Source organism: Schistocerca serialis, chromosome 3 (assembly GCF_023864345.2).
Source record: "Schistocerca serialis cubense isolate TAMUIC-IGC-003099 chromosome 3, iqSchSeri2.2, whole genome shotgun sequence".
Taxonomy (NCBI): Eukaryota; Metazoa; Arthropoda; class Insecta; order Orthoptera; family Acrididae; genus Schistocerca; species Schistocerca serialis.
In genome coordinates, this window is record NC_064640.1 from 202,348,361 (window position 1) to 202,375,855 (window position 27,495).

Genomic DNA, 27,495 nt, shown 5'->3' on the forward strand with positions numbered 1-27,495 from the left:
GTGATGGGTGTCCGCAATCTCGCCATGTGAGGGTGGAAGTACAAAGAGAAGACATGTGGCTGAACTTTCAGCACCTAAAGCGTCACATCAGTCAGGGGAGGGATACAGGGCTTGACGTCACAATGGTAGACCATCACCTCGACCTTCTCAGGCAATGTCACCCTTGAAGGCCAAGATGAAGGCACCAGTGGTAACCTGATTATCCGTTGGACCCCGATGAACATGCTGAACGAACTGAACACCTTGCTGCTCTAAATTGGTGCGCAGTTCATCATCAGACTGCAAAAGAAGGTCCCTATGGAATCTAATACCCTGGACCTTACTTAACCTCTTATGGGGTGTGATGGTAACGGAAATATCCCCTAAATTGTCACATGCAAGTAATGCCCATGACTGGGCAGAGGATGCTGTTTTCATCAAAACCGACCCAGAGTGCATTTTGGACAAGACCTCTACCCCCCCCCAAACTTGTCCTCTAAATGCTCTACAAAGAACTGAGGCTTCATTGTCATGAAAGACTCCCCATCAGCTCTCATTCATACTAGGTACTGGGGTGAATAAGCTTCACTGCCAACCTTAGCCTTTCGTTCCTCCCATGGTGTGGCCAGGAAGGGGAACAATTTGGGGTCATACTTGTGCACATTGAAATGAGCCCTTGAATGCTTAGAGACTGCTGGTGGTTGGCTAACGGCACAAGAAGATGTGTCACTCTTCATTGCATGTCATCCGCCCTGATGCCATCCACTTCGACCAAGGGCCCTCCCCAAGAGGGCCACCTGGCAAGATGGTCATTGCCATGAGTCCTGATGTCCCAGGGAGATAGGCATCTACTCCTTGGCATACGTGGGGAGTTAATGGCACAGGCATCAGCAGAGCGATCCCTGTGCTGTCAGGGGGCTACAACCAACTGGGTACCCGGTGGCCCCACCATAACGGACTGGCTACTGTGCTGGATATCAGCGCAACGAAGTCCGTGGTCATCATCGGCGAAGAAAGCAACACCGCATAGTGCATGGCGGAAACCACAACCAGGAATGTAACTTCACCCAAGAGATGGAGAATGGGCAAGATTGCAATGCGACAACGAGAAAGGGGGGCAAAAGATCTCAACGCACTACGGACACGATGCACCATGTAAGGCGCCCTTCCCCAATTGGCACTCTTTTTCTGGAAAATTTCATGACAGTAACGTTCGTTGGCTTAAATTTTGAGGTGGGCAGTAGCAAACAGTTGTATATGATGTCTGAAATTGAGACAAGGGGTACAGCAGCATCTTCACAGTCTAGGAGCCATCTGTGGGTGTTTTAGATTGTGCTGCAGTGAAGAGCGCTTAACACTTATGTTTGATATCGACTGCACCTGTTTCATGTACTTTCTGTGTCTTCTTATGCTTCACATGATATCTGTGTCACTACAGTATAACCCCCATTTTGTGCGGCCCCAATTTAGCATAAACCCGCATTTAACGGAAGAAATTTCAAGTCCCGAAAATTATTCCATAACTGCAATGCAATTTTATATTCAATTTAACGCAATTCACATTAAGGCAAAGCCCACATTTAGCGTTACGAATATTAACTATTGAAAACAATACTATAGTGGCTTTCACGGCCCGGATGCAAGCTGCACTTTTTATCCGGTTTTTGGAATCCAAAAAACCGTCTGCAGTTTACATTCGGGTGCAAAGCCTAAGAAGTTCTGAAAAATGCTCCTAGTTGCCGCCATAAGTGCTTACGACCTTTATTGCTGCTTTTTGCCACAGAAGCCGTCACAGAAGCCATTGTGTTAGTGTCGATAAATGAATGTTAAAGTATTTTTTATCATGAGCAAATTTAGCAATTTTTCAAATATTCATAGCAACTAAAAAAACTCTTCACATATACACCATCAAAACAGACGTTTTGAAGAAACGTGACAAGCGTAGCTTTACATTTCGACAAGTCCAGCTAATGAGAGCAGCCCTCGCAAAAACGTTTGTTTCAGTCTGACTTTTAACTTTGGTAAGACATGGAGACAGCAGAAGTAACAACTTTCAGCTTGTCCCAGCAACAGAAAAGCATTTTCTGGACCAAAACGTGGCTGCCACTGTGAGTTGGAAGTCTTAGTGAATGATTTTGTGAGGAAGCAGCCACAGTGCTTACCTGTAACTGCAGAAATAATTCATGTACAAGCAAGTCAGAAAATCCAGGATTTTCAAGGGAGCCGCAATTGGGCCTGAAAAATACAGGGAAAAACTCGTCACATTTCCGTGCTACATCATCAAACTGCGCACCGGAAATTCATGCTGGCTTGTACAGCCGATGGCCATAAACCGCCACCATTCATTTCACATTGAAGACTTTACCAAAGTCCGAAGTGTTTCCTAAAGATGTTATTGTACGTGTTAACAAAATTGGCTGGGTCACAGAGGACATGGTTTTATAGTGGATCAGACCTGTCTGGCAATGTCGCCCTGGTACCTTGCTAGGTTTGCTGCGTATGATTGTGTTAGATTCGTACGCAGCTCACTGTACACCAGCCGTGTAAAAAAAAAAAAAAAAAAAAAAAAAAAAAAAAATTTTGCAGAGGGTAAAACTGACTTAGTTGTAAATCCAGAATGGAGGACGTCCATTCCGCATCTGTTAGATGTTTGTTTAAACAAACCTTTTATGGACAAGCAGAAAAATATGTATACACAGTGCCTAACAAAAGACATATTAAGTGTGCAAGCTTGTATCAAGTGTGCATCTTGGAAATGTCTCCCAAGTGAAACTGATTGTTGCACATTTAAAAAATACTGTATTTCTAATGCACTTGATGGCACAGAGGATGAAGCTTTGTACGAAAGTAGCGACAAGGAGTCGCTAGTGTTAATAATAAAACATGAAATATCATGACTGTGTTCCAGTATGCAGTGCAGCGAGCTCGCCTGCGACGTCACTGCTCACAATTCACGTGCGTGAAGATCCGGAATACTGTATTTCAATAGATATTGTGAATTTTCACTGTTGTAAATGTCCCAAATACCCGAGAGATAGGGCCACTTAATACTCTATCCATCATATGATGAGCCATATCTTTCACTTTTAAGTGCAGCTTGAAATCGGGGTAAAATTTATTTATTTATTTTTCCGAGTCTCATTTCTGGGGTGCGGCTTGCATTCGAGGTTGGCTTGCAATTGGGTAAATACTGTAGTTATACAGTACTTTCAGCACTTTCTAGCGGGATTTTTTGGAACTTCTGTAGGCTTTGCTTTCAAATGCAAGCATTGTGTAATACGGGCTTTAAGAACCTATGAACTCCAGCATTTATATTGGATACGATCGACATCTTCCACATCAATTCCTCGATACATGCACGAGCAAACTTGAACTTAGCCGACCGCGGCCGAAGACTAACAATGTACAGCATGCTAACACTCACGCCACTTTGCATGCTTGCATGCAGCCGAGCTCTGTCCGAGTCTGTATGTTCGTAGCAGCATTACAGTATAGTGTCAGTTTACATACGTTGCATCAGTTCATGTATTATTGTGTATTGCGTGGAGAATCCAGCTGCGTATCAGTTTGCTCACTCACATTCGTTGTTGTAGTTGACTATGGTAGCAAAAAGAAGGAGAAAGTGAACTTGATTCGGGAAGTGGACAAAAATGCAAATGTACCCGTAAGTGAAATGGCTCGACGCCTGGGATTTGCACAGTCTTCATTGTCATGAATATTGAAGAATAAGGAGAAGATTCTGGATCAAGAAACACAGTGCAGTTCAAAAGCAAATCAGAGGAAAAAATGTTAAAAAGTCGCCGTACGAAGAAATAGAATCTAAGCTAATGGAGTGGTTCAATGGAGCAGATGCTGAACATTTACCAATCAATGGGGCATTGATAAAAATGAAAGCATCTACGATATTAGGGAAACTTGGGCTAACAGAATTCAAAGCTTCGAATAGTTGGCTGGATAGGTTCAAAAAACACTATGGGATAACTTGCGTGGCAGTATATGGAGAGGGTGCTGCAGTTAGTGATGAAAGTATTGAACACTGGAAAGAAGAGGTACTGCCACCCCTCTTGGAAGGTTTCGAATCTTGGGATATGTACAATGTGGATGAAGCAGGCCTGTTTTACCAACTCCTGCCCTCTAAAGCCTTAAGCGTTAAAGGAGAAGCATGCCATGGAGGAAGAATGAGCAAGCCGAGGATTACTGTTCTCTTATGCGGCAACGCAGATGGCAGAGCCCAGCTGGATCCCATAGTAATTGGAAAGTTCCACAAACCACGTTGCTTTACGAACATTGCTACACTGCCATGTAAGTATTATAGCAAGAAAAGTGCTTGGATGGCTGCGGACTTGTTCAAAAAGTTCTTGCAAGCTTTTGATGCAGGAATGGGTGCTAGAAACAGGAAGGTTGTTCTCTTTATGGATAAGTGTCCTGCTCATCCAGCAGACTGAGGATTTCTGCAGAATGTGAAAGTGCATTTCTTTCCTGTGCACTGCACAAGCAGACTCCAGTCCATGGATCTAGGGATTATTCATAGCCTGAAAAGCAAGTATCGGAAAGCTCTTATCCTTAAGGCACTTGCCTTCATTGATAGGAATGAAGTTCTTAAATTGAACCTCCTGCAAGTAATGCATACGCTCACAGGAGCTTGGAAAATGGTAACTAAGGAAACCATTTCAAACTGCATTCATAAGGCTGGATTTAATTAAATGAGCACTCGCAACAAAGACTGTGAGGAAGCAGTAGTGGACATGCATGATTTGGTGCAGGTATCCAACAATTTACCCATCACTTATGATGAATTTGTGGCTTGTGATGATGATGCCATCACTACATGCATCCGAGATGTTGAGGAAATCTGCAAAGATGAAGTAAAGTAGAATGATGAAGATATCGAAGAAGACGATGATGATGTTAGGGATGAACAAATGCAAACACAGTCATTCAGTGAAGCTATTGCCAGCATAGACATTGTCCCGAGATTTGTCACAGCATTTTAAGTGGACAACCCTGTTATAGACAGAGCAAGTCAATTGGAGATGGACATTTTGAACCTAAAATCCAACAGTGTTAAAAAGCAGACTACCATTTTTGATTACAGGTATTTCAAAAAATGAGGCACTGTGAAAGTTGTGTAAATGTGTGTGTGTATATAGGAAAAGTAACTCGATTTATTGTGTTACTGTAATTGTGTAAGTATTTTGTGGATGTTTTAATTTTGTAGTGTGCTGGGAAACTATGATCTTTGATTACTGTATTAGTGCTACAAAAGTTATAATTAAAGTATAGTGTGTAGGGTAGATATTACCTTGTTTTATTCTTGTTATTCTGTAACTTTTGTGTGTTCGTGGAATTCATGTCATACAGGCAAAGAGTTCTGGAAAAGCTTTGATTTCTATTGAAACCTTGATTTAAGGTAAACCCCCATTTAAGGTTAAAAAATTCTGGTCCCTAGAAAAATGTTAGATAAGGGTTCTACTGTATGGTGGTTGGTTGGTTTGTTTGTTTGTTTAGAAGAGGTGGGAAGGGACCAAACTGCTAGGTCATCGGTCCCTTGTTCTGAATAAAACAATGCCACAAGAGTGAGAATAAAACAAGCGAGACTGACAACACAAAACGGAGAGAAAGGAAAAACCACAAGAACGACGGAAGGGCAACAAACACTTAAATGGAGAAAAGAGGAGAAGAAAACCACAGAAACGCAAGAAACAGGTAGAAGAGATTAAGACAACAAAACAGATTACCATGGCTGGCTGACCATGAGAATAAAAAGGAGAAGCCAGCCACTCTGCAACACATTAAAACCTCCACCCTAAAAGCACTAGAGTGGAGGACACAGAGGGGCAAAGAACATGCGTTAAATTTAGAACAAATGATAAAACCCAACCTCACGAATAAAACATAAAAGTAAATCAGCTGATGAGGCATTGTCAGATAAAATTAGCGGCAACGAGTCCAGTAACCAAAGATTTCATTGAAGGGCAGTCAAAGTGGGACAGAGCACCAGAATATGGGCCACTGTCAACCGAGCGCCGCATCAACACTGAGGCGGGTCTTCACGGCACAGAAGGTAGCCGTGGGTCGCCCGAGCGTGGCCAATGCGGAGCCGCCAGAGAGCCACAGAGTCGCTTTGAGAGGTCCACATGTAGGACTGCCGCACATTCGTAGTCTCCTTAATGGCACGCAGTATGTTGTGCGTACTGAAACTATGCCATTCCGTCTCCCAAAGTCAAAAAACCTGGCGGCATAAAAATGAATGCAAGTCATTTATTGGAATGTCAATCTCCATAAGCGGTTTCCATGTAGCCTGTCAGCAAGTTTGTTGCCTGGGGTGCACACAAACACCACTGAACGATCGGAAAGTTCCAGGGCATAGACGGACTCCTGGATGGTCGCTACCAATGACGAGGGTAGCACTGGTTGATAACTTGTAGGCTGCTCAAGGAGTCAGCACACAGAAGAAACAACTCCCCATGGCATGAACGGATGTGCTCAAGAGCATAACATATAGCTACCAGCTCTGCAGTGAAAACATTGCAGCCATTGGGCAAAGAATGCTGTTCAATATGTCCTCCACGGACATACGCGAAGTCAATGTGACCATCAGCCATCAAGACGTCAGTGTAAACCAGGGGCGGGCAGGAATACTGCACGTGTGCAGTTAACAGGTGTTCTGTGTGCACACAGGGGCAAGCTGGCCACCCGCTTCTCTCCCCTCCCCACCATACCGTCTCTCCACTCCTTCCTCTGTAATGAGTTTTGTTTCCTAGCTAGCTTTACTGAATGAAGGAATAAGGTTAGTAGGAGTGCTTGAAAGAAATTATGGTTTGAAAGATGACCTATTACCTACGATACATTTTATGTAACTATCACTGGTGGGGTTTACAATACGTTTCATGTCTGGAACAAAATTTCTACATATAGACAAACGCAAACAGTTACGTCAATTTTCATCACTAATGTTTGCTCTTAACCGAGACTTATTAATTCTCATAACAAAAAAAAATCTCTCACAAACGTATGTCTAGCCAAACATTGACACTATCTTCGCGGCTTCACGATGGAGACGAGGAAACTCTTGCTGTGGAAAGTCGTGATAAAAGTCTGTTACATGTCTTGCCAAAAGGAATTTGTGTCTCACACGAGAATTACACTGTAGATACTATTAATTCCATTTGGAAATTGGGATGAATATCATCTGCAGAAACAGCAAATGGTCTCGAGAACCATTCAAAAGCTTCGGATAAATATGATATATCCCCAAATCGCTTGAGAAATTCCTCTTTTATTGCACTAAGTACGGAAACATATTCTTTGCAATTCTGTTCTCCCACAATAGACAGAGTAGGGAAATGCACTGCATTCCCTGACGAGAGTTGTCGTTCCCACAACTCAAGCTTGCTAGTGAAAGCTTGCACCTTTTCAGCCATTTCACAAATTAGCTGATTTTCTCCTTGCAAATATGTGTTCAATGCATTCATGTGTCCGGTTAACGTCCACTAAAACTGCAAGGTCAGCAACCCACTCTGGATCTTGGGGCCCTACCTTCCTTTGTCCTTTAAAAACTGATTTGTTGGTATTCTCAGCTCGAAAACTCTTGAGTACATTACTGCAGCTAAGCCAGCGAACTTCAATGTGGTACGGTATGTCACCATACTCTTCCCCAATTTCAGCTAAATACGTGTGAAACTGTCTATGTGCAAGCCCGTACGATCTCAAATAATTAACTGCCCGAATAACCACTTGCATGACGTCCTCCAGATTTGCTGCTTTTGCACAGAGTGCTTCTTGGTGCAAAATGCAGTGGATGCTGTACAATGATTCTTCCGTACGCTGTAGCTTTTTTCTTAGTAATCCAACTTATGCCATTTGTTCCCATTTCATTGCAGGTGCTCTGTCTGTTGTCACTGACACCAAACGTTCCCAGTTTAAGCCAGCTGAATCGACAGCTTCTTCAACATCTGCGCCAGTGGTCGTGCTTTTTAAAGATATCATATCTAAAAAATCCTCTTATGTGGAGAGCAGTGTCCACGCCGCGGACATAAATCACTAATTGCGCAGTGTCTGAAATATCTGCGGACTCATCAAGTGCGATGGAAAATGCAATAAACTCCTGCACTGCACTCCTTAATTGACGGTAAACGTCCCTGCCATGGCACTTGTACGACGACTTACAGTCCACCGAGAAAGAGTGATAGCTCAAAAGCGCAATCTTATAACTTGCACGTACCGCTTGGTTATCATTGTTGTCGCCCTGAAAAATGGAAAACAGTGCTCCATAAAATGTTAAATTAGTTAGATGAGACACATGACGGAAGAAAGTCGCAGATCTCTCACGACAACAGCAACTTAGGTCAGATTTATCCAGTATCGTCAGATCGCTCTTCTTAAGCTCAGTCAATTTCGCCATCCTCTCAGAAACCGACAATAAATTGTACTCGTTCTTGTGAAATTTATTATACTGGCGTTCAATACTAAACTTCCGCTGACCAGCGAGAATACTGCCCCATATTAAACATTTCGAATTTTCACATTTTTGTACAAAGAAAAAGCAATTCTCCCAGTCCTTTTTAAAAGATAGCAAATCTCCACTTCTCCGTTTCCTTGATTCACTCTGCATTTTCCAGTTCTTGAAATACAACTTTCATTACGTAGTGGTGGCTTCACATCAACGTCCGCAGCTTAGCCCGGTACTACGCTGCCACAACCTGCCAGCTGTCGCCACTGCCCCTGTCGACGATTGCGCGCGAGCAGCACACGTGCAGCGGTGCGCGCTCATGAGCCGCGTGCAACGTTTGCCCGCCCCTGGTGTAAACCATTTCATGGCCCTAGTACATGTCAAGAATCGGGAGGAAGTGACAGCAGAGAACCGCAGGTTGAACAGAGTCCTTTGGGCCATTTGAAAGGTCCAGGCGAAGCTTCGGACTAGGTGTACACCATGCATGTGTACGCTAATGGACCTTGACTACAGGTGGTAAAGGCAAGGACTCCAGTTCAGATAGAAGGGATTGGATACGAACTGCAATTGTAAGCCCTGACCTCGGCAGTTGATGCGGGAGATGAACTGCTGTGGGTGGGAAAAGGAGGCCGTAATTTGGATGCGCAGGAGAACTACGAATGTGTGCAATGTAACTGGCAAGCAGTTGCACGCGCCTGACCTGCAATGGAGAGACTCCAGACTGCCAGGACGCTGGTCGCCTGACTCGTCCTAAAAGCTCCCATAGCTAGTCAAATGCCACAGTGGTGCACTGGGTCGAGTAAACGCAACGCTGATGGTACCACCGAACCATAAATCAGACTCCCATAGTCAAGGCGGGATTGAACAAGGGACCTGTAGAGCTGCAGCAGCATAGAGCGATCTGCACCCCAGTTGGTGTTGCTGAGGCAGCGGAGGGCATTGAGGTGCTGCCAGCACTTCCGCTTAAGGTGACGAAGGTGAGTAAGTCAAGTCAGTCAGGCAGTGAAAACCAGTCCTAAAAATCAATGTCTCTACTACAGTGAGGGGATTGTCAGTAAGGTAAAGATCCGGTTCCGGAAGAACGATATGACGCTGCCAGAAGTGCGTAACACACGATTTTGCTGCCGAAATTGGGAAGCCGTGAGATAGAGCCCATGACTGCGCCTTGCAGATGGCTCCCTGTAGGTGCCGCTCAGCAACTCCAGTACTGGTGGAGCAGTACAAAATGCAGACGTCACCTGCATACAGAGAGGATGAGACAGACAGTCCTACACCTGCCACTAAAAACAAAGATACACTCAATACAGAGCCCTGTGGGACACCATTCTACTGGATTGGGAGGCACCAACTTGAACATGGAAAGTACGAAGTGACAGGAAATTCTGGATAGAAGTTGGGAGCGGGACTCTGAGATCCCACTCGTATAATATGGCAAGGATATGATGTCCCCAGGTGGTGTCATATGCTTTCCGTAAATCAAAAAAGACGGCAAGTTGTTGGCGTCTGGAAAACGCTGTTCGGATGGCAGACTCGAGGGACACAAGATTATCAGTGGCAGAGCTACCCACGCGGAAACTGCAGTGGCACGGAGCCAGTATGCCACGTGACTCGAGGACCCAACCCAACCTCCGACACACCATACATTCCAGCACCTTACAAAGAATGTTGGTGAGGCTGATGGGTCGAAAGCTATCCACATCAAGCAGGTTTTTGCCAGGTTTGAGCACTGGTATGATGGTGCAATGGAAAGACACAATTGTAACAGATCTGGTTGAAGTTCACACTTGTAGTCAGGAGATGTTTAAACATCTGTCTGTGGATCCAATACGGCCCAGGAGCTGTGTCGGGGCAATGTGCAAGGGCACTGAGGAGCTCCCTCTCTGTAAATGGGGCATTATAGGGTTCACTGTGGCATGTAGTGAATGAGGAACGAGAGGACTTTCCCTTCCAGCGGCAGTTTCAGAGTGCAAAAGGCTGGGAGGGGGGGGGGGGGGGGGGTAATTCTCTGACACTGAGGTGCCAGCAAAGTGCTCGGCAATCATGTTTGCCGTTGGTAGATAACACCAGGAATACCTGTTGGGGTCTGGTACCCAAAAAGACATCTGATCTTTGCCCAGACTTGGGAAGGTGACATATGGCACCCAATGGTCAAGACGTGCCCCTCCCAACACTCCTGCTTCGGTTGTTCGATAAATTGGTGAACACGGGCACACAGTTATCTCCTGCTTCGTCCTTATCCTGACAGCCTGAGCTTCAAGAGAGGTTTGAAGTGGCACAGGTTCACTGCATACCGAGTTCAGGACATACACACAAATTCCACCTGACACTCGATTATACTCACTATGGTTCTTGCAATATCCCTTATAGCCGCAGAGAGCAGGGGTCTCCATTTCTGGGAACCAGGTTTCCTGAAGGGCAATCCAGAAAGCAAGTGTAAAGCTTAAGAGTTGCTGTAGCTCAGCCAGGTGGTGGAAAAAACCACTGCAATTCCAATGGAAGATGACATTATCGTGAGGCTGGGAAGGCATGAAGCACGCAAGGAGGCAGGTCATGCCTCAGGGTCACCTGCTTCCACCAACTGAGTATTTGTAGCCGTTTCTATGGTGGATGAGGCATCAGTGAGATCCTGGTCCGCAGGGAACACTAAGATCACCACTCCCTATCAATTCTGCATCTGAGGATGTGGTGATGTTGGGGCCACCAGAGGGTCCTTTTCCTTAGCAGACTTCTTTGTTTGCTTACCCTCTCGCTTCTCTTTAGGAGGTTGCTGGGAAGATTTCTCTGAAGCAGCTTTAGGCACGGAGGAAGACCGTGAAGCTCCTCGTCCAGCAGCTTTTGGCTCCTTCAGCCACTGGCGAGTGTCTGCCGTGGCATTAGTGGAGACCTTGGGAGAGAGGGCCCCAAGGGACCCATTCCACATGAGAGGAGCCAGAGGAGGCTGTTGCTTCTACAGCAAGGGGAACAGGACCGATGTGCCCTGCCTTGCTCCCGAAGTTGGAGCTTTGGGAGCAACGGACAAAGATTTGCCCCCTACTATAACGGGGGCAGATGTGTTATGGTGGCCTGGAGGGCCCACTGTTTGCTGCACAGAGTGAGGAACCACTGGCACATGGGACAGCGATGGTGACGTAGCTGTAGCATATGTCAACATCAACCGAATGGGGTGTAATCTTTCAAATTTACATTTAGCCTCTGTGTAAGTCAACCAGTCTAGGGTCCTGTACTCCATGATTTTCCACTCCTTTTGGAGTACTGGGCAGTCTGGCGAGCAGGGGGAGTGGCGCTCTCCACAGCTGATGCAAGGGGGAGGAGGCGCACATGGAGTATCTGGGTGCAGTGGGCATCTTTAACGTCACAGTGGTAAACCATCACCTTTACCTTTTCAAGCAATGAATCACCCTCAAAGGCCAAGATGAAGGCACCGGTAGCAACCCAGTTGTCTTTGGGTCCCCTGTAAACGTGCCGGATGAAATGAACACCCCACCGTTCTAAATTGGCACGGAGCCCTTAATCAGACTGCAAGAGGAGATTGCGATGGAAAATTATCCCCTGCACCATGTTGAGGCTTTTATGGAAAGTGACAGAAACAGGAATACCACCCAGATTGTCACAGGCCAATAACCCTCAGGATCGGGCTGGAGGTGACTTAGTCCGCTTCATTACGGGTTACCCGCTCTGATGCCACCCACTCCGATCACGGGCTCTCCCCACGGGCGTCACCCAGCCAAAGCAAAGGGTTGGTTGGCTCTGAATTATAAAAATCTGGCGCCAAGACAATAATTTTCAGAGCACTTATGACATAAGAGCCATGATTATGTGGGCTGTCTTTACTTTAGCCACAGAAGATCGCCTTTGGCTCAAGTAACCTTTTAGTATTGTATTTATTTGCATGGACCACTAATTTGTTCACATTCAAATAATAAGCACTTTAATTTTAACTTTGTGTTGGTAACATTGATTTGTTCCTCGGTCATTTTATCAGTCATTTTACCCAGACAGGATCCTCTCCCCAGAGATACAATATATTCAAGTTTCCTATGTTACTGAACTGGATAGTGCTTACGGCTTTAATAGTGCTCATTAACTTCTGTGGACCAGCAAATTCCTGAAGTATTCAGTCAGTTTTGTTTCTGAAATTTTCTACATGATTTGCATAGGTGAAATATTAACGTTTTGCAAAAGAATGAAAGCTAAGAAAAGAACTAATTACTTTATTTGATTTTTATTATTATCAAAATAGAAGTTCAGAGTGCTGAAACTGAACAAAATAGTGATCATAAAAAGTGATTGCTGGCCATCACAATTTTTAAGTGTCTATATGATGATTATATGCTCCACGGGTATTTTAACCCTTTCGTGAGCCGTGGGAAACATGCTTCCAACTACAATGAACTCTGTCCTAATCCCATGGGATTTACAGTTCCCACCTCTGTGCGGTGTTACCACCTAGTGAACAGTATAGGGTACTACTTCCAATCTGAAGTTCCCGCCGTTTTTGCTGTACCTTCCCACAGAGGCATTGTATAGCTGCTCTGTAGAGGAGCCTTTCAGTGCTGTTTCCATGACATTTAGTGATTGTTTCCTCAAAGCTATAGTATAAGGTAAATACTTTTAATTTACCCAAATTTATGAAGGAAAACGTAAAATTGGAACGAGAAGAATTCCAGTTTGAAACAAAAGGAGCCATTTCTGCAGTAAAATGGATGGATAACCGTCGTCACTTTCCTGTCCTCAATTCATGACCCATGAGAAACAGCCACAGTGAAAAGGAAAAACAAGGATGGTACTAGTACAGAGATTTCTTGTCCTGAAGTTGTGGCAGAATACAACAAAATAATGGGTGGTGTCGGTAAGTTTGATCAATTACGAGAAAGGTATGCTATTGGCAGACATTCTGTAAAATGGTGGCACAGAATATTTTATTACCTGGTGGACGTTGCTGCAGTGAACAGTTTTATCCTGTGCAAAATAAGTAAAAGAGAAAGTGGACAGCATGATCAGCTCACCTGCAGGATCCATCTAGCCAGACAATTGATCGCTGGCTTCTCATCCCAAAAAAGGCGTGGACAAAAACCTGTCGTTCTGGCAAAAAGGGGTAAAGTACCTGAAGATTTTCCTCATGTGGCTATAGGGGAGCATCAACCCATTTTAGGAGAAACCTACTGGACATGCCGTCATTGTAGTAGCAAAGCTGCGGAAAAGAGCACTCGCTGTGCTTGTACATATTGTCAAATACCACTTTGCATAGACCCACGTTTCAGGAAATTTCATGGCAAGTAATTGTGAATAATCACTGTAACAAGAGAAGTTGTTTTTGTCATTTAACTCCAAGGAAGGGCAGTGGGAAGAATACTTCCCAACATGTTGTGTGATCTCACTTTCACAGCTGGAGCAAATTTGATATTCTGTACGATAAATATACCTATCTGTTAACTACTATCTGCTCTCCATTCATTAAAAAAACTGCTCAATAATTTTGCCCACGAAAGGGTTAAAATGTTGTTTTATTCTTGTATCTGTGTTTACATGTGTACCTTTACTGTGACTTGCTGCAAGTACTTGTTCTCACCCCATTCAACATACTGTACAGTTTCTGGGTCCCTACGTTAAATTTTTAGCCAGTACTACAATCATTATTACATTCAAAGTGCTTATGAAGTAAAGTAATCATTATAACAGATTTTGTGTTCTAGAAAGGTTAACAGGCTACAGCTTGTTCAGACCATTATAGTCTCAGGGACCCCACCTTTCACTTATGCTCTTCCTCATCCAAAGAAGTATGTGCTCCCTTTGAAAACATATAGAGGTAGTAAACACATCAATCAGTACAGATCATTTCTGTGTCAATGTTTTTCAATAGTTAAGTGGTAAAAGCTCCTAATGTCCCGATTACTTGCACTCCTCCTTACTAATTGATTTTGTACAATGAACATTAGCTTTCTTGCTTTAAATACTGACAATATAAGTCAGTGACATTTTACTGCCAGAACATTTTAAGCATATACCTGTACTGCTCATGACAAACTGCTTTTCCAATACTTGCTAGACTGTGCTACTGTTTCATGTCCTACTTGCATAACTGATTTTAGTACCAAGTGAAGTCATATACTGTAGTTAATTTTCTTGATGAACAGTGTAACAACTTAGTACAGCTTTGCCAAATTAGGATGGTGACCATTCTTCTTTTATTTGACCACAGTTTGCTTGACCTTAACCTTGGTTTGACTCCCACTAGTTGAACTACTGCTCCCAATCAAAAATTAGTGATTCAGGTAACAAAATTTTGTCCAGTACCTGTAACACACACCCACAGTCATTTTAAATTTCTTCCATAGGAGTAACATTATCAATGAATTAATCACGTGCTAGTAGCCGGTAGCATTAAAAGGGGCACTATAGTTTACACTGCAAGTAACCAGAGACAGTCCAGGACTCATCAGCGTATGCCCTCGTGCCTGTGGCAATGAAGATCGAAACTATGTTTTATATTTCATATTACCTGAGACAAATTGTGTGAAAATCAAGGAACATAATACAACAGGGAATTACTGAATGAGGCAGTACAGCTTTTCAGACACAAACCTCATATCTGCAAAGCTGAAGCTCTTATGTCTGGTCATCCTGATTTGGGTTCTCCACTATTTTCCCAGATTGCCAAGGCAAATGCCGGGATGATTCCTTAATCAAGGTCACATTTGACCACCTGTCAAATTCCCACAGGCTACCTGTCTTATCCTCATATAGTAAGTCAAGTATGCTGTGTGTTATGTATTTTGGTGTACTAATCTGCACTGCATTACATTAGCAAAAATCCTGTATCACTGCGAAATGATCCTTGACTGAAAAACGATACATAAAATAACAAACAAATGTTTCAGTTGCTTTTTAACCTCAGGGACCTTTATTTCTAAGTAACAATGTAGGAAAAGATATATTGCTATTTAGAAAGAAGAAGACACATTAAGTGCAACCGAACGTATCTTCTTTATGGTAGGCTACAATATTTCTTTTTCTGCAATTTTGATATTCCTATGTGTACTTGTTTTATTTATAAGTAATCCATTTGATTGAGCAACACTGTAACAATTATACCTCTGAACAATGTTCCTTTGTGATTTTTTTATTTTACTTATTTTTTATGCGAAACGTAAAAGACTTGAGGTTTCCTTTTGCTGCCTTCTGTTTCCACATCAGACTGGCTGACATTTACGTAAGACCAGAACTGTTTGGCATTATTTGAAAGATTTGTTGCTAACACGTTACAGGAGGAGGAGGAGGAGGAGGAGATTAGTGTTTAACGTCCCGTCGACAACGAGGTCATTAGAGACGGAGCACAAGCTCGGGTGAGGGAAGGATGGGGAAGGAAATCGGCCGTGCCATTTCAAAGGAACCATCCTGGCATTTGCCTGAAGCGATTTAGGGAAATCACGGAAAACCTAAATCAGGATGGCCGGAGACGGGATTGAACCGTCGTCCTCCCGAATGCGAACATGTTACAAATGAATGGGTACTGCAATAATATCTGTTTACTTAGCATTATCCGAATGTTGTTATTAAATTAGGAAAGGTCTTTCACGTCCTTAATCAACTTACACGGCACATGCTTATATAGAGTGTGATGCACATTAAGTATACAATTCATCTACAATTCCTGTGTGTCCATCATACTTTTAAATGATGCCCCATTTCTGTTTTTGGAAGTAGGATACTTAATACTGTCTTATAATGAGAATTGTGAAGCTAATGAAGCTAATTTGAAAGCAATCTTTTTCCTTGCACCATGGAACCTATTCAAAATAAAATGGAGGAGAGAACCATGGAGCCTATTAAAAACAAAATTGAGGTGGACAGATATTAATACAACAAATCTAAGAAAAACAGATACACTGGGAACTTCTATATTATGATTATGATTTGACGTTTGGTGTGGATTTACAATATTCATATCAAATATAAGCAGTATTAGGCGAAGAGATTTCACGAATAAAGGAAGACATTACTACTGCTCTTGTAATCGATATACTGTAATCAAATGCAAATGTATATTCAAATCCTAAAAAATGATAGTTGCTTCAGGTAAGTCTTATAATCAGACTCACCACTGGAATTTCAACCACCACCTTTCTACTACGAATGTGAAAATATCTTGTTGGCACCCATCTACATACGAAGAAATGATCCATCACAACAAAACAAAAGAAACCACAGCTCACACGTAAACACTCAAGTGTTCATTTTTCCAGTACAATACTTTTTACATTAAGCGGTATGTAACAAACTATTACGAGTTGTCACGTTACATTGAAATTGTAGCTTGCAGTGGAGCCAGGAGAGGTGGTGAGATGTTGGTTCTCACATTCTTTTCCATATTTAGTATATCAAATTCTATGGATAACACGATGATGATAAAATTTCAAATTAATAACTTCAGTAGTTTCAGAGATATACCCAGTTAGGGTCTGTAATGTGTACTCGTCTACAGTATCAATTGAAACTGCAGCCAAGTAAGAGGTTCATATAATCTAATTTTCTGGAACTGTCTTTAGTTTCGTTACCACAGTTTTATGATATAATTAAAAGTACATTTGAAAATTATTATTTCATTGTGGTTGTGTTTTTTGGAGAGAGGGGGGAGAGAGAGAGAGGGGGGGAGGAGAGAGAGAGGGGGGGAGGAGAGAGAGAGGGGGGGAGGAGAGAGAGAGGGGGGAGGAGAGAGAGAGGGGGGGAGGAGAGAGAGAGGGGGGGAGGAGAGAGAGAGGGGGGGAGGAGAGAGAGAGGGGGGGAGGAGAGAGAGAGGGGGGGAGGAGAGAGAGAGGGGGGGAGGAGAGAGAGAGGGGGGGAGGAGAGAGAGAGGGGGGAGGAGAGAGAGAGGGGGGAGGAGAGAGAGAGGGGGGGAGGAGAGAGAGAGGGGGGGAGGAGAGAGAGAGGGGGGGGAGGAGAGAGAGAGGGGGGGGAGGAGAGAGAGAGGGGGGGGAGGAGAGAGAGAGGGGGGGGAGGAGAGAGAGAGGGGGGGGGAGGAGAGAGAGAGGGGGGGAGGAGAGAGAGAGAGGGGGGGAGGAGAGAGAGAGAGGGGGGGAGGAGAGAGAGAGAGGGGGGGAGGAGAGAGAGAGAGGGGGGGAGGAGAGAGAGAGAGGGGGGGAGAGAGAGAGAGGGGGGGAGGAGAGAGAGGGGGGGAGGAGAGAGAGGGGGGGAGAGAGAGAGGGGGGGAGAGAGAGAGGAGGGGGGGCAGGGTGAGAGGAGGGGGGGCAGGGTGAGAGAGAGGAGGGGGGCAGGGTGAGAGAGAGGAGGGGGGCAGGGTGAGAGAGAGGAGGGGGGCAGGGTGAGAGAGAGGAGGGGGGCAGGGTGAGAGAGAGGAGGGGGGCAGGGTGAGAGAGAGGAGGGGGGCAGGGTGAGAGAGAGGAGGGGGGCAGGGTGAGAGAGAGGAGGGGGGCAGGGTGAGAGAGAGGAGGGGGGCAGGGTGAGAGAGAGGAGGGGGGCAGGGTGAGAGAGAGGAGGGGGGCAGGGTGAGAGAGAGGAGGGGGGCAGGGTGAGAGAGAGGAGGGGGGCAGGGTGAGAGAGAGGAGGGGGGCAGGGTGAGAGAGAGGAGGGGGGCAGGGTGAGAGAGAGGAGGGGGGCAGGGTGAGAGAGAGGAGGGGGGCAGGGTGAGAGAGAGGAGGGGGGCAGGGTGAGAGAGAGGAGGGGGGCAGGGTGAGAGAGAGGAGGGGGGCAGGGTGAGAGAGAGGAGGGGGGCAGGGTGAGAGAGAGGAGGGGGGCAGGGTGAGAGAGAGGAGGGGGGCAGGGTGAGGGAGAGGAGGGGGGCAGGGTGAGAGAGAGGAGGGGGGCAGGGTGAGAGAGAGGAGGGGGGCAGGGTGAGAGAGAGGAGGGGGGCAGGGTGAGAGAGAGGAGGGGGGCAGGGTGAGAGAGAGGAGGGGGGCAGGGTGAGAGAGAGGAGGGGGGCAGGGTGAGAGAGAGGAGGGGGGCAGGGTGAGAGAGAGGAGGGGGGCAGGGTGAGAGAGAGGAGGGGGGCAGGGTGAGAGAGAGGAGGGGGGCAGGGTGAGAGAGAGGAGGGGGGCAGGGTGAGAGAGAGGAGGGGGGCAGGGTGAGAGAGAGGAGGGGGGCAGGGTGAGAGAGAGGAGGGGGGGCAGGGTGAGAGAGAGGAGGGGGGGCAGGGTGAGAGAGAGGGGGGGGGCAGGGTGAGAGAGAGGGGGGGGCAGGGTGAGAGAGAGGGGGGGGCAGGGTGAGAGAGAGGGGGGGCAGGGTGAGAGAGGGGGGGGGCAGGGTGAGAGAGAGGGGGGGCAGGGTGAGAGAGAGGGGGGGGCAGGGTGAGAGAGATGGGGGGGGCAGGGTGAGAGAGATGGGGGGGGCAGGGTGAGAGAGATTGGGGGGGGCAGGGTGAGAGAGATTGGGGGGGGCAGGGTGAGAGAGATTGGGGGGGGCAGGGTGAGAGAGATGGGGGGGGCAGGGTGAGAGAGATGGGGGGGCAGGGTGAGAGAGATGGGGGGGCAGGGTGAGAGAGATGGGGGGGCAGGGTGAGAGAGATGGGGGGGGCAGGGTGAGAGAGATGGGGGGGCAGGGTGAGAGAGATGGGGGGGGCAGGGTGAGAGAGATGGGGGGGACAGGGTGAGAGAGATGGGGGGGGACAGGGTGAGAGAGATGGGGGGGACAGGGTGAGAGAGATGGGGGGGACAGGGTGAGAGAGATGGGGGGGGACAGGGTGAGAGAGATGGGGGGGGACAGGGTGAGAGAGATGGGGGGGGACAGGGTGAGAGAGATGGGGGGGGACAGGGTGAGAGAGATGGGGGGGGGACAGGGTGAGAGAGATGGGGGGGGGACAGGGTGAGAGAGATGGGGGGGGGACAGGGTGAGAGAGATGGGGGGGGGACAGGGTGAGAGAGATGGGGGGGGACAGGGTGAGAGAGATGGGGGGGGGACAGGGTGAGAGAGATGGGGGGGGACAGGGTGAGAGAGATGGGGGGGGACAGGGTGAGAGAGATGGGGGGGACAGGGTGAGAGAGATGGGGGGGGGACAGGGTGAGAGAGATGGGGGGGGGACAGGGTGAGAGAGATGGGGGGGGGACAGGGTGAGAGAGATGGGGGGGGACAGGGTGAGAGAGATGGGGGGGACAGGGTGAGAGAGATGGGGGGGGACAGGGTGAGAGAGATGGGGGGGGACAGGGTGAGAGAGATGGGGGGGGACAGGGTGAGAGAGATGGGGGGGGACAGGGTGAGAGAGATGGGGGGGGACAGGGTGAGAGAGATGGGGGGGGACAGGGTGAGAGAGATGGGGGGGGACAGGGTGAGAGAGATGGGGGGGGACAGGGTGAGAGAGATGGGGGGGGACAGGGTGAGAGAGATGGGGGGGGACAGGGTGAGAGAGATGGGGGGGGACAGGGTGAGAGAGATGGGGGGGGACAGGGTGAGAGAGATGGGGGGGGGACAGGGTGAGAGAGATGGGGGGGGACAGGGTGAGAGAGATGGGGGGGGACAGGGTGAGAGAGATGGGGGGGGGCAGGGTGAGAGAGATGGGGGGGGGGCAGGGTGAGAGAGTGGGGGGGGGCAGGGTGAGAGAGATGGGGGGGGACAGGGTGAGAGAGATGGGGGGGACAGGGTGAGAGAGATGGGGGGGGGGACAGGGTGAGAGAGATGGGGGGGGGGACAGGGTGAGAGAGATGGGGGGGGGGACAGGGTGAGAGAGATGGGGGGGGGGACAGGGTGAGAGAGATGGGGGGGGGACAGGGTGAGAGAGATGGGGGGGGGGACAGGGTGAGAGAGATGGGGGGGACAGGGTGAGAGAGATGGGGGGGCGGCAGGGTGAGAGAGATGTGGGGGCGGCAGGGTGAGAGAGATGGGGGGCGGCAGGGTGAGAGAGATGGGGGGGCGGCAGGGTGAGAGAGATGGGGGGGCGGCAGGGTGAGAGAGATGGGGGGGCGGCAGGGTGAGAGAGATGGGGGGGCGGCAGGGTGAGAGAGATGGGGGGGCGGCAGGGTGAGAGAGGGAGGGCATGGTGAGAGAGGGGGGGGCAGGGTGAGAGAGGGGGTGGCAGGGTGAGAGGGGGGGCAGGGTGAGAGGGGGGGGAGCAGGGTGAGAGGGGGGGGAGCAGGGTGAGAGGGGGGGGCAGGGTGAGAGGGGGGGGCAGGGTGAGAGGGGGGGCACTTTAACAGTGAACTGGCATCATTTAATTCCAGTAGGATGGATGTAGAGGAATTATGGGCAAAGTTTAAGCAGATTGTAAATTGTTGCCTGGATAATTGTGTGCCTCATAAGTGGATTAAGGATGGGAAAGACCCACCATAGCAATAGTTAGCACAGATTCGTGAGTGTGTGAAAAGATGTATGCACAAAGCATACAACTATCCCCACCATACCATAGGAAAAGATCTGGCACAGAAATGAGAAAAATCGGGTCCTATGTAAAATCTCTAAGTGGGTCTAATGCTTCCATCCAGTCACTTGTTGACCGGTCCAGTGTGGCACTTGAAAATAACAAAACAAAAGCCATAGTATTAAATTTCATGGTTAATCCATTAGTGCCCATTGTCCTTGATTGAGGACAGTCATTTTTTCTGTCACTATTGCAATGTATGCTACTCCAAACCAACAATGGGCTCTTTTTGTTGTATAGTAAGTCTTCCGTCAACAATAGGTATCATTAATATCTCTCTGCTACAGTTGTTCAGTTGAAGACTTGACAGAAGTGAACTGTTTTGGCAGACGGTTAATTCTATCTAAGGTCAGCATCACTGCCTTTTTCTGGCTGCTGTGTAATTTAATACTGTGATACTGTTTAGTACTTACGAAAGTGAATATAGTTTATTCCATTTTGTGTCCCAGTGCATCAAAACTTGCTATCCTTGTTTGAGGACACTGGGCGTTTCTGTGGCAAATGTTATGTTTTTCAGTCTTTTCATATTTCTTTGCCATTGCTCACCATGTTTTTAAAACTGTTGAAGAGGTAGTAGAATATTTATTTTCTGAAGAAATAGACACATAGTAGTTCTACCTCCAGATGTAGATGGGCAGACTGATGAGGAAAATATTGAAGATGACTTGTTAGGAAATATATACGTGAGCAATATTGCAGGTACTACTGAAATTTTACATGAGAGTGACAACGAAGACACTCCTCATGCTTCTTCTAAAAGCCCATAAAGAGGAAGTTAAATGGTGTGATCAGGTTCCGAAATATTCATTTCCTGACTTAGGGTAGAAAGCTTCTAGTCTGTTGGATGAACTGAAAGAAAAGTTGTATGGTCTCGCTCGCATGCAGGTTTTTGAAGAACTCTTCTCAGAAGAGATTCTAAGCATGATTGTAGAGGAAACTGAAAAATATGCTGAGGAGTGTAAAAATAAAATGAATTTTTCAATTTTACCTGAACAAATTCTTGTATTTGTTGCGTTCTCAATCTCTACCGGCTATCATAAATTGTCCAATGAAAGAGATTATTTGTCTCAGGAGGATGATCTCTGAGTCCAAACAGAGAAAGATGTGATGAGTCATAACAGGCATCTTGAACAGAAATCTGTAATACATTTCAATGATAACAGAAAGGCCAATGAAACAAGAGTGAGAAATCTTTCAAAATTTGCAGAGGCTCTGGTATTAAGTTATCAGAAATGGAGAGTCTTTCAGGAAACTCTGGCAGCTGATGAAATGATTGAGGGATACTATGGACATCACCATATAAAGTAGTCTATCAGACTGAAGCATTTCGCGTTTCGTCACAGGGTTATTTGGAAACCGTGATAGCGTTACGGAGATGTTTAAGAAACTCAAGTGGCAGACTCTGCAAGAGAGGCGCTCTGCATCGCGGTGTAGCTTGCTCGCCAGGTTTCGAGAGGGTGCGTTTCTGGATGAGGTATCGAATATACTGCTTCCCCCTACTTATACCTCCCAAGGAGATCACGAATGTAAAATTAGAGAGATTAGAGCGCGCACGGAGCCTTTCAGACAGTCGTTCTTCCCGCGAACCATATGCGACTGGAACAGGAAAGGGAGGTAATGACAGTAGCACGTAAAGTGCCCTCCGCCACACACCGTTGGGTGGCTTGCGGAGTATAAATGTAGATGTAGATGTAGAAGCATACACTTTGAATACAAAGTTTGGGCCTTATTGGCTACTGTTACAATTTGTTACTGTATTGCAGGAAAGACCAGAATAATGATAAAACAAATCTACCACTGGTTTCCGAAGTAGTTTTGAGAATGTTGTCCATAATTGATGGGTTGAATAGTTACGAAGTATTTTCTGATTATTACTTTACTAGTCATGACCTGCCTGTCCGACTGAAGGAACTGGGATTCCGTGCAAGTGGAACTATAAGAGAAACCAGAACAAGGAAGTGTCCCGTATCACCAGATAATGTTATGAAAAAGAAAGAAAGGGGATATTTTCAGTTCAGATGTGACAGAAAGAAGTAAGATTTGATCATAAAATGGAATGACAAGTGTTTTACACTAGCAACTAATTTCAACACCGTCGAAATCCAAGGTTAGAATTCATTCCAAAAATAAAAGGTCAGTGTTCCATGACCACATGCATTGAATATATACAAGAATTTCATGGGAGGCGTTGACCTTCACAACTGGCTAATACAGATACTTACCATTGCAGTGGGTGGTAAAGCCTGGTACTGGTACCTTTTTACACAGATGGTGAACATGACAGTTGTGAATGTGTACTTGGCTTTCAAGAGGTGCACTGAAGGAACTTCTCTTTCAGTGAAAAAATTCAGGACACAGATTGCGAGAGCATACATGAAGAAACGTCTTGAAATGAGGTCAGCTAAGGTAAGACCAACAAAACTTATCTCACCTTCCAGGAGTAATTTATCAGATACATGGTATGACCAAAAGCTGCACATCATCCGGAAGTGTGAAAAGGAAAGACAATGCCCATTGAGAACTCCAAAGTAAAGCCGAGAATATATTGTGGGAAGTGTAATGTTATGCTCTACATACAATGCTTTCCCAAATATCCTATCAGGCCTTAACAAAATGTCAGGTTTCAAGAATTTTTAGGTTAAAACTTTTGTAAATGTTACTTACTGTGAAATAAATAATAGTTTTGAAATGTTATTTTGAGTTTATAATTGCCAGTTTCTTTATCCCTTGTCAATTCTCCTAGTCAGTAGTGTAATGACAAAATTACTACGAAGCATCCAGTGTCCTCAAATGATGATGGACAAAAAATTTACATTTAGGCAACAAGTGAACAAAATTTCTTCACATTTCCATAAATTGGGTTGCCAGGACACAGTTTTCAAAAAATACAGAATATATGTTAACCAAAAATAAATTGGGTGTTAATGGTTTAAGAATTGTTCACAGAGGGCAACTGTACAAACATACCATCGTTTGAGCATCGAAAAAATTCCCATACGGACGGTATAGTAATAAGCATCCCTGGCACAGAGAAACAACTCAAAAAAACTCAGAAGAGTTCGAGCCAAGTAAGTCACCAGGTGTGGATGGAATCCGAGTTTGGTTTTTCAAAGAGTACCCTACAGGATTGGCCCCTGACCTATCCTGCATGTATCGTGGATCTCTCATCCAGCGCAACATCCCAAGCGACTGGAAGAAAGCAAGGTGACTCCTGCATATAAAAAGGGCAGTATGATGGACCCATAAAATCACAAATCAATATCCCTAACAGAAGTTTTCTGCAGAATCCTTGAACACATTCTCAGCTCTAATACAATAAATTTTCTCGAGACCGAGAATGTCGACAGATCAGCATGGTATTAGAAAACATCACCTGTGTGAAACTCAGCTTGCCCTTTTCTCGCATGATACACTGCAAACTATGGATGAAGGGCAACAGGCAGATTCCATATTTCTAGATTTCCAGAAAGCATTTGACACAGTGCCCCTCTGCAAACTCTTAACAAAGGTACGAGCGTATGGAATAGGGTGACAGATATGCGAGTGGCTCTAAGACTTCGTAAGCTATTGAACCCTACGTGTTGTCCTCGACAGCGAGTGCTCATCAGAGACAAGGTTACTGTCAGCAGCAGCCCAGGGGATTGATAGGACTGCTGTTGTTATCTATATACATAAATGATTTGCTTGACCAGGTGTGCAGCAATTTGGCATTTGGTTATGATGCTGTGGTGTACGGTAAGGTGTTGAAATTGAGTGAAAGTAGAAGGGTACAAGGTGACGTAGACAAAATTTCTAGTTGGTGATCGCAGCTAGCTCTAAATGTAGAAAACTGCAAGTTAATGCTGATGAGTAGGAAAACAAACTTGTAAAGTTTGGATACAGCATTAACGTGTCCTGCTTGACACAGTCCCGTCATTTAAATATCTGGGGATAGTGTTGCAAAGTGATATGAAATTTATTGGGAGAATTCTAGGAAGGTGTGGTTCATCTGTAATGTAGACTACATATACGATGCTTGTGAAACCTACTCTCGAACACTGCTCGAGAGTCTGGGGTCTCTACCAGGTCGGATTAAATGAAGACACCAAAGCAATTCAGATGCGGGCTGCTAAATTTGTTACTGGTAGGTTCGAACAACACCCAAGTGTTACACACATGCTTCAGGAACTCAAATGGGAATCCCTGGAGAGGGCGACATTCTTTTTGAGGAACACTTTTGAGAAAATTTAGAAAACCAGCATTTGGAGTTTACTACAGTAGGATTCTGCTGCCTCCAGCATACATTTAAGGACCACAAAGATAAAATATGAGAAATATGTACGGAGGTATTAACAGTCATTTTTCGCTCGCTCTGCTTGTGAGTGGAACAGGAAAAGAAATGACTGGTAGCGGAACAGGGTAACCTCAGTCACATGCTGTATGGTGAATTGCGGAGTATTTATGTAGGATGTTGATGTAGGGGAGAAGGATGGTAGAGAAATAGCTTGAGGGTGGTTCAATTAACCCTCTGCCAGGAACTTAATTGTGAACTGCAGAGTAATTAAGGCTAATCACATAAATTTCGCTTTAAACAGTGTTAGCAAAGCAGATGCTGGGTTTGCTCTTGGCACCCCAAAACACAATTAGTTTTTATTACAGACAGAATTAAATAAACACCTTGGCTAGGATTAACAAGCAAATTGTACTACCACATATGCAGACATCTGATATTTACACTCAAATTTCATAATGAAACCAAATTAAATAAAGAGAAGCTAATACACTAACCTTGTATGTTGCTGTCCACGTAGAGTCGTCATCACCAGAACAAGTAAAAACTTCTACACGATATTGTCTTTCAATCAACAAATGTTTCACAAAGCGATCAAATGCTGCCTTCTTCAAACAGGTATACTCGAGTTTACCTCCATCTGTAAATTTAAAAAAAGGGTCAAAATTGAAAGAAACCCACTGTAACACAACAAGAATGTCAAATTACAAACACACATCATTTGTATCATTCAGTCTAGTAGTCGAATACGAAGACCTAATTTTAACATCAGTCTTTATGAAAAATTATAGTTTGTTTCCGTGTATATGCACATCTAAGTAAATACTCCGCAAATGAATGTGAAATGGAGGCTATTTTATGTTGTATGAGTGTCTGATCCTGTGATCTGAGTTACCTGCTTTTTCTTTTAACCTTCCACAAACTCTCTCTCATTACTCTCCAAGAAGCGAATTATTAGTTTCAAAAGCTAGGATAATGTTGTCAATTTTATGTGTGCACATCGGCAGATGTGTGTGTGTAAGAAATAACCTCTCTACAAAGAACACTTTTTTCATCATGGTCAGTCCTCTGCAAGAACTGTCAGTAACTCAGATTGTTCAGTTTCGGGTGCAGCAGTCGCACCACCTCACAGAAATGATGGCAGACTGCTTGATGTGCCATCAAACCAGCAATGCAGTCTCCAGCATTGCCACAGCAAGGGGCATCTGTTTCCACACTGCCATTCTACGTATTCAATTCCAAACAAGAAGACTGGTTCGAATACTACGTGCAGCTGGCTCACACACTTCGCAGTGCATCACAATGAAGGTAGTTAGAGCCGACCACATTTTCTTGCAACAGTTGGAGTGTCCCTCTACCAGTTCACCTGCCAACTTTTTCCCACCGCTTGCCCTGAAAGTGTTCCTTATGAAGGACTAATTGGTGCAGTGAAGTAGTATGACGACCACCAGATTAATGCGGCAACTGTGCATTACAAATTCTTTTGCTTACAGAGGCAACCCAGTCAGACAAATACGCAGCAGGTGGCCAACTTAAGATGACTTACATGCCATAGCAAATTCTAATGTGAGTGCAGCCATTATTATAGTGATGCCATGATTAGGGATGCCATTATTCAAAATCTTTCAAGGGCCTCAAGTTTCCTGAACCTAGCTTGCTGCTGATTTTGGAATTAGTGAACAATCAGGACTCGTGTGATAGTACAGTGGTAGACTGATTCCACAGTTCAGAGTAATGGTAAGCAGGTCATGGCCGTACTTTGTGCATCGAAGGAGGCAAAGTCTTGGCTAGGGTGGTGACGTAAAGAAAACCGGTGTACTCGGCAACAGACTAGTGGAGTTAAAACCTGCCCTCTGTGTTTTGTGATGCACAAGTGGCAAGCACGCCATGTCATGATGACAAGTGTTATCACTGTGATAAGCATGGTTGGCTTCAATCTGCCTGCCTGCAGAAATGCTCAATAAGCTCTTTGCACATTCTCCAAGGTCTCAGTCAATCAACATAAATGCAATTGTTTCAAAGCCAAATAGTGATGCTAGTGTCAATCAGTGCAAAGAAAGTGCAACAGCGGAGAAGTCTCACAATTCTTCCATCCAGCATAAAACTAATAAATTGTTTGTCATTCTGCAGATTGGCAAATGTAAAATATTCATGCAATTGGAGACTGGTATGTCTGTGACTCTTTTGAATAGAAGCACATGCGAACTTTTGAGGAAGACCAATTTATAAAAATCTAGGGCAACTCTTTCTGGGTATGGTGGACATGACATTCCTGTACTAGGTATTCACAGTCTCCCTGCTACATTTCCTAACATTATTAAAACAATTTCATTCAGAGTGTAGTGCTCATGTGACAGTGGAAATATTTTTGGTACGGACTCTTGATCTGTTTGGTTTGCACATTCAAGACGATTTACTCTCTACGAACTTCTT

General features: G+C 45.6%; 1 protein-coding gene across 1 annotated transcript in view; it reads right to left on the reverse strand.

Annotated features, from left to right (window-relative positions):
* LOC126469915 (DNA mismatch repair protein Msh2) overlaps positions 1 to 27,495 on the reverse strand; it is a 217,194-nt gene that overhangs the window by 135,986 nt on the left and 53,713 nt on the right. Inside the window, exon 4 of the mRNA XM_050097303.1 lies at positions 25,560 to 25,702. Coding sequence (XP_049953260.1) covers positions 25,560 to 25,702 — 143 coding nt within the window. The remainder of the gene's footprint in view (positions 1 to 25,559; positions 25,703 to 27,495) is intronic.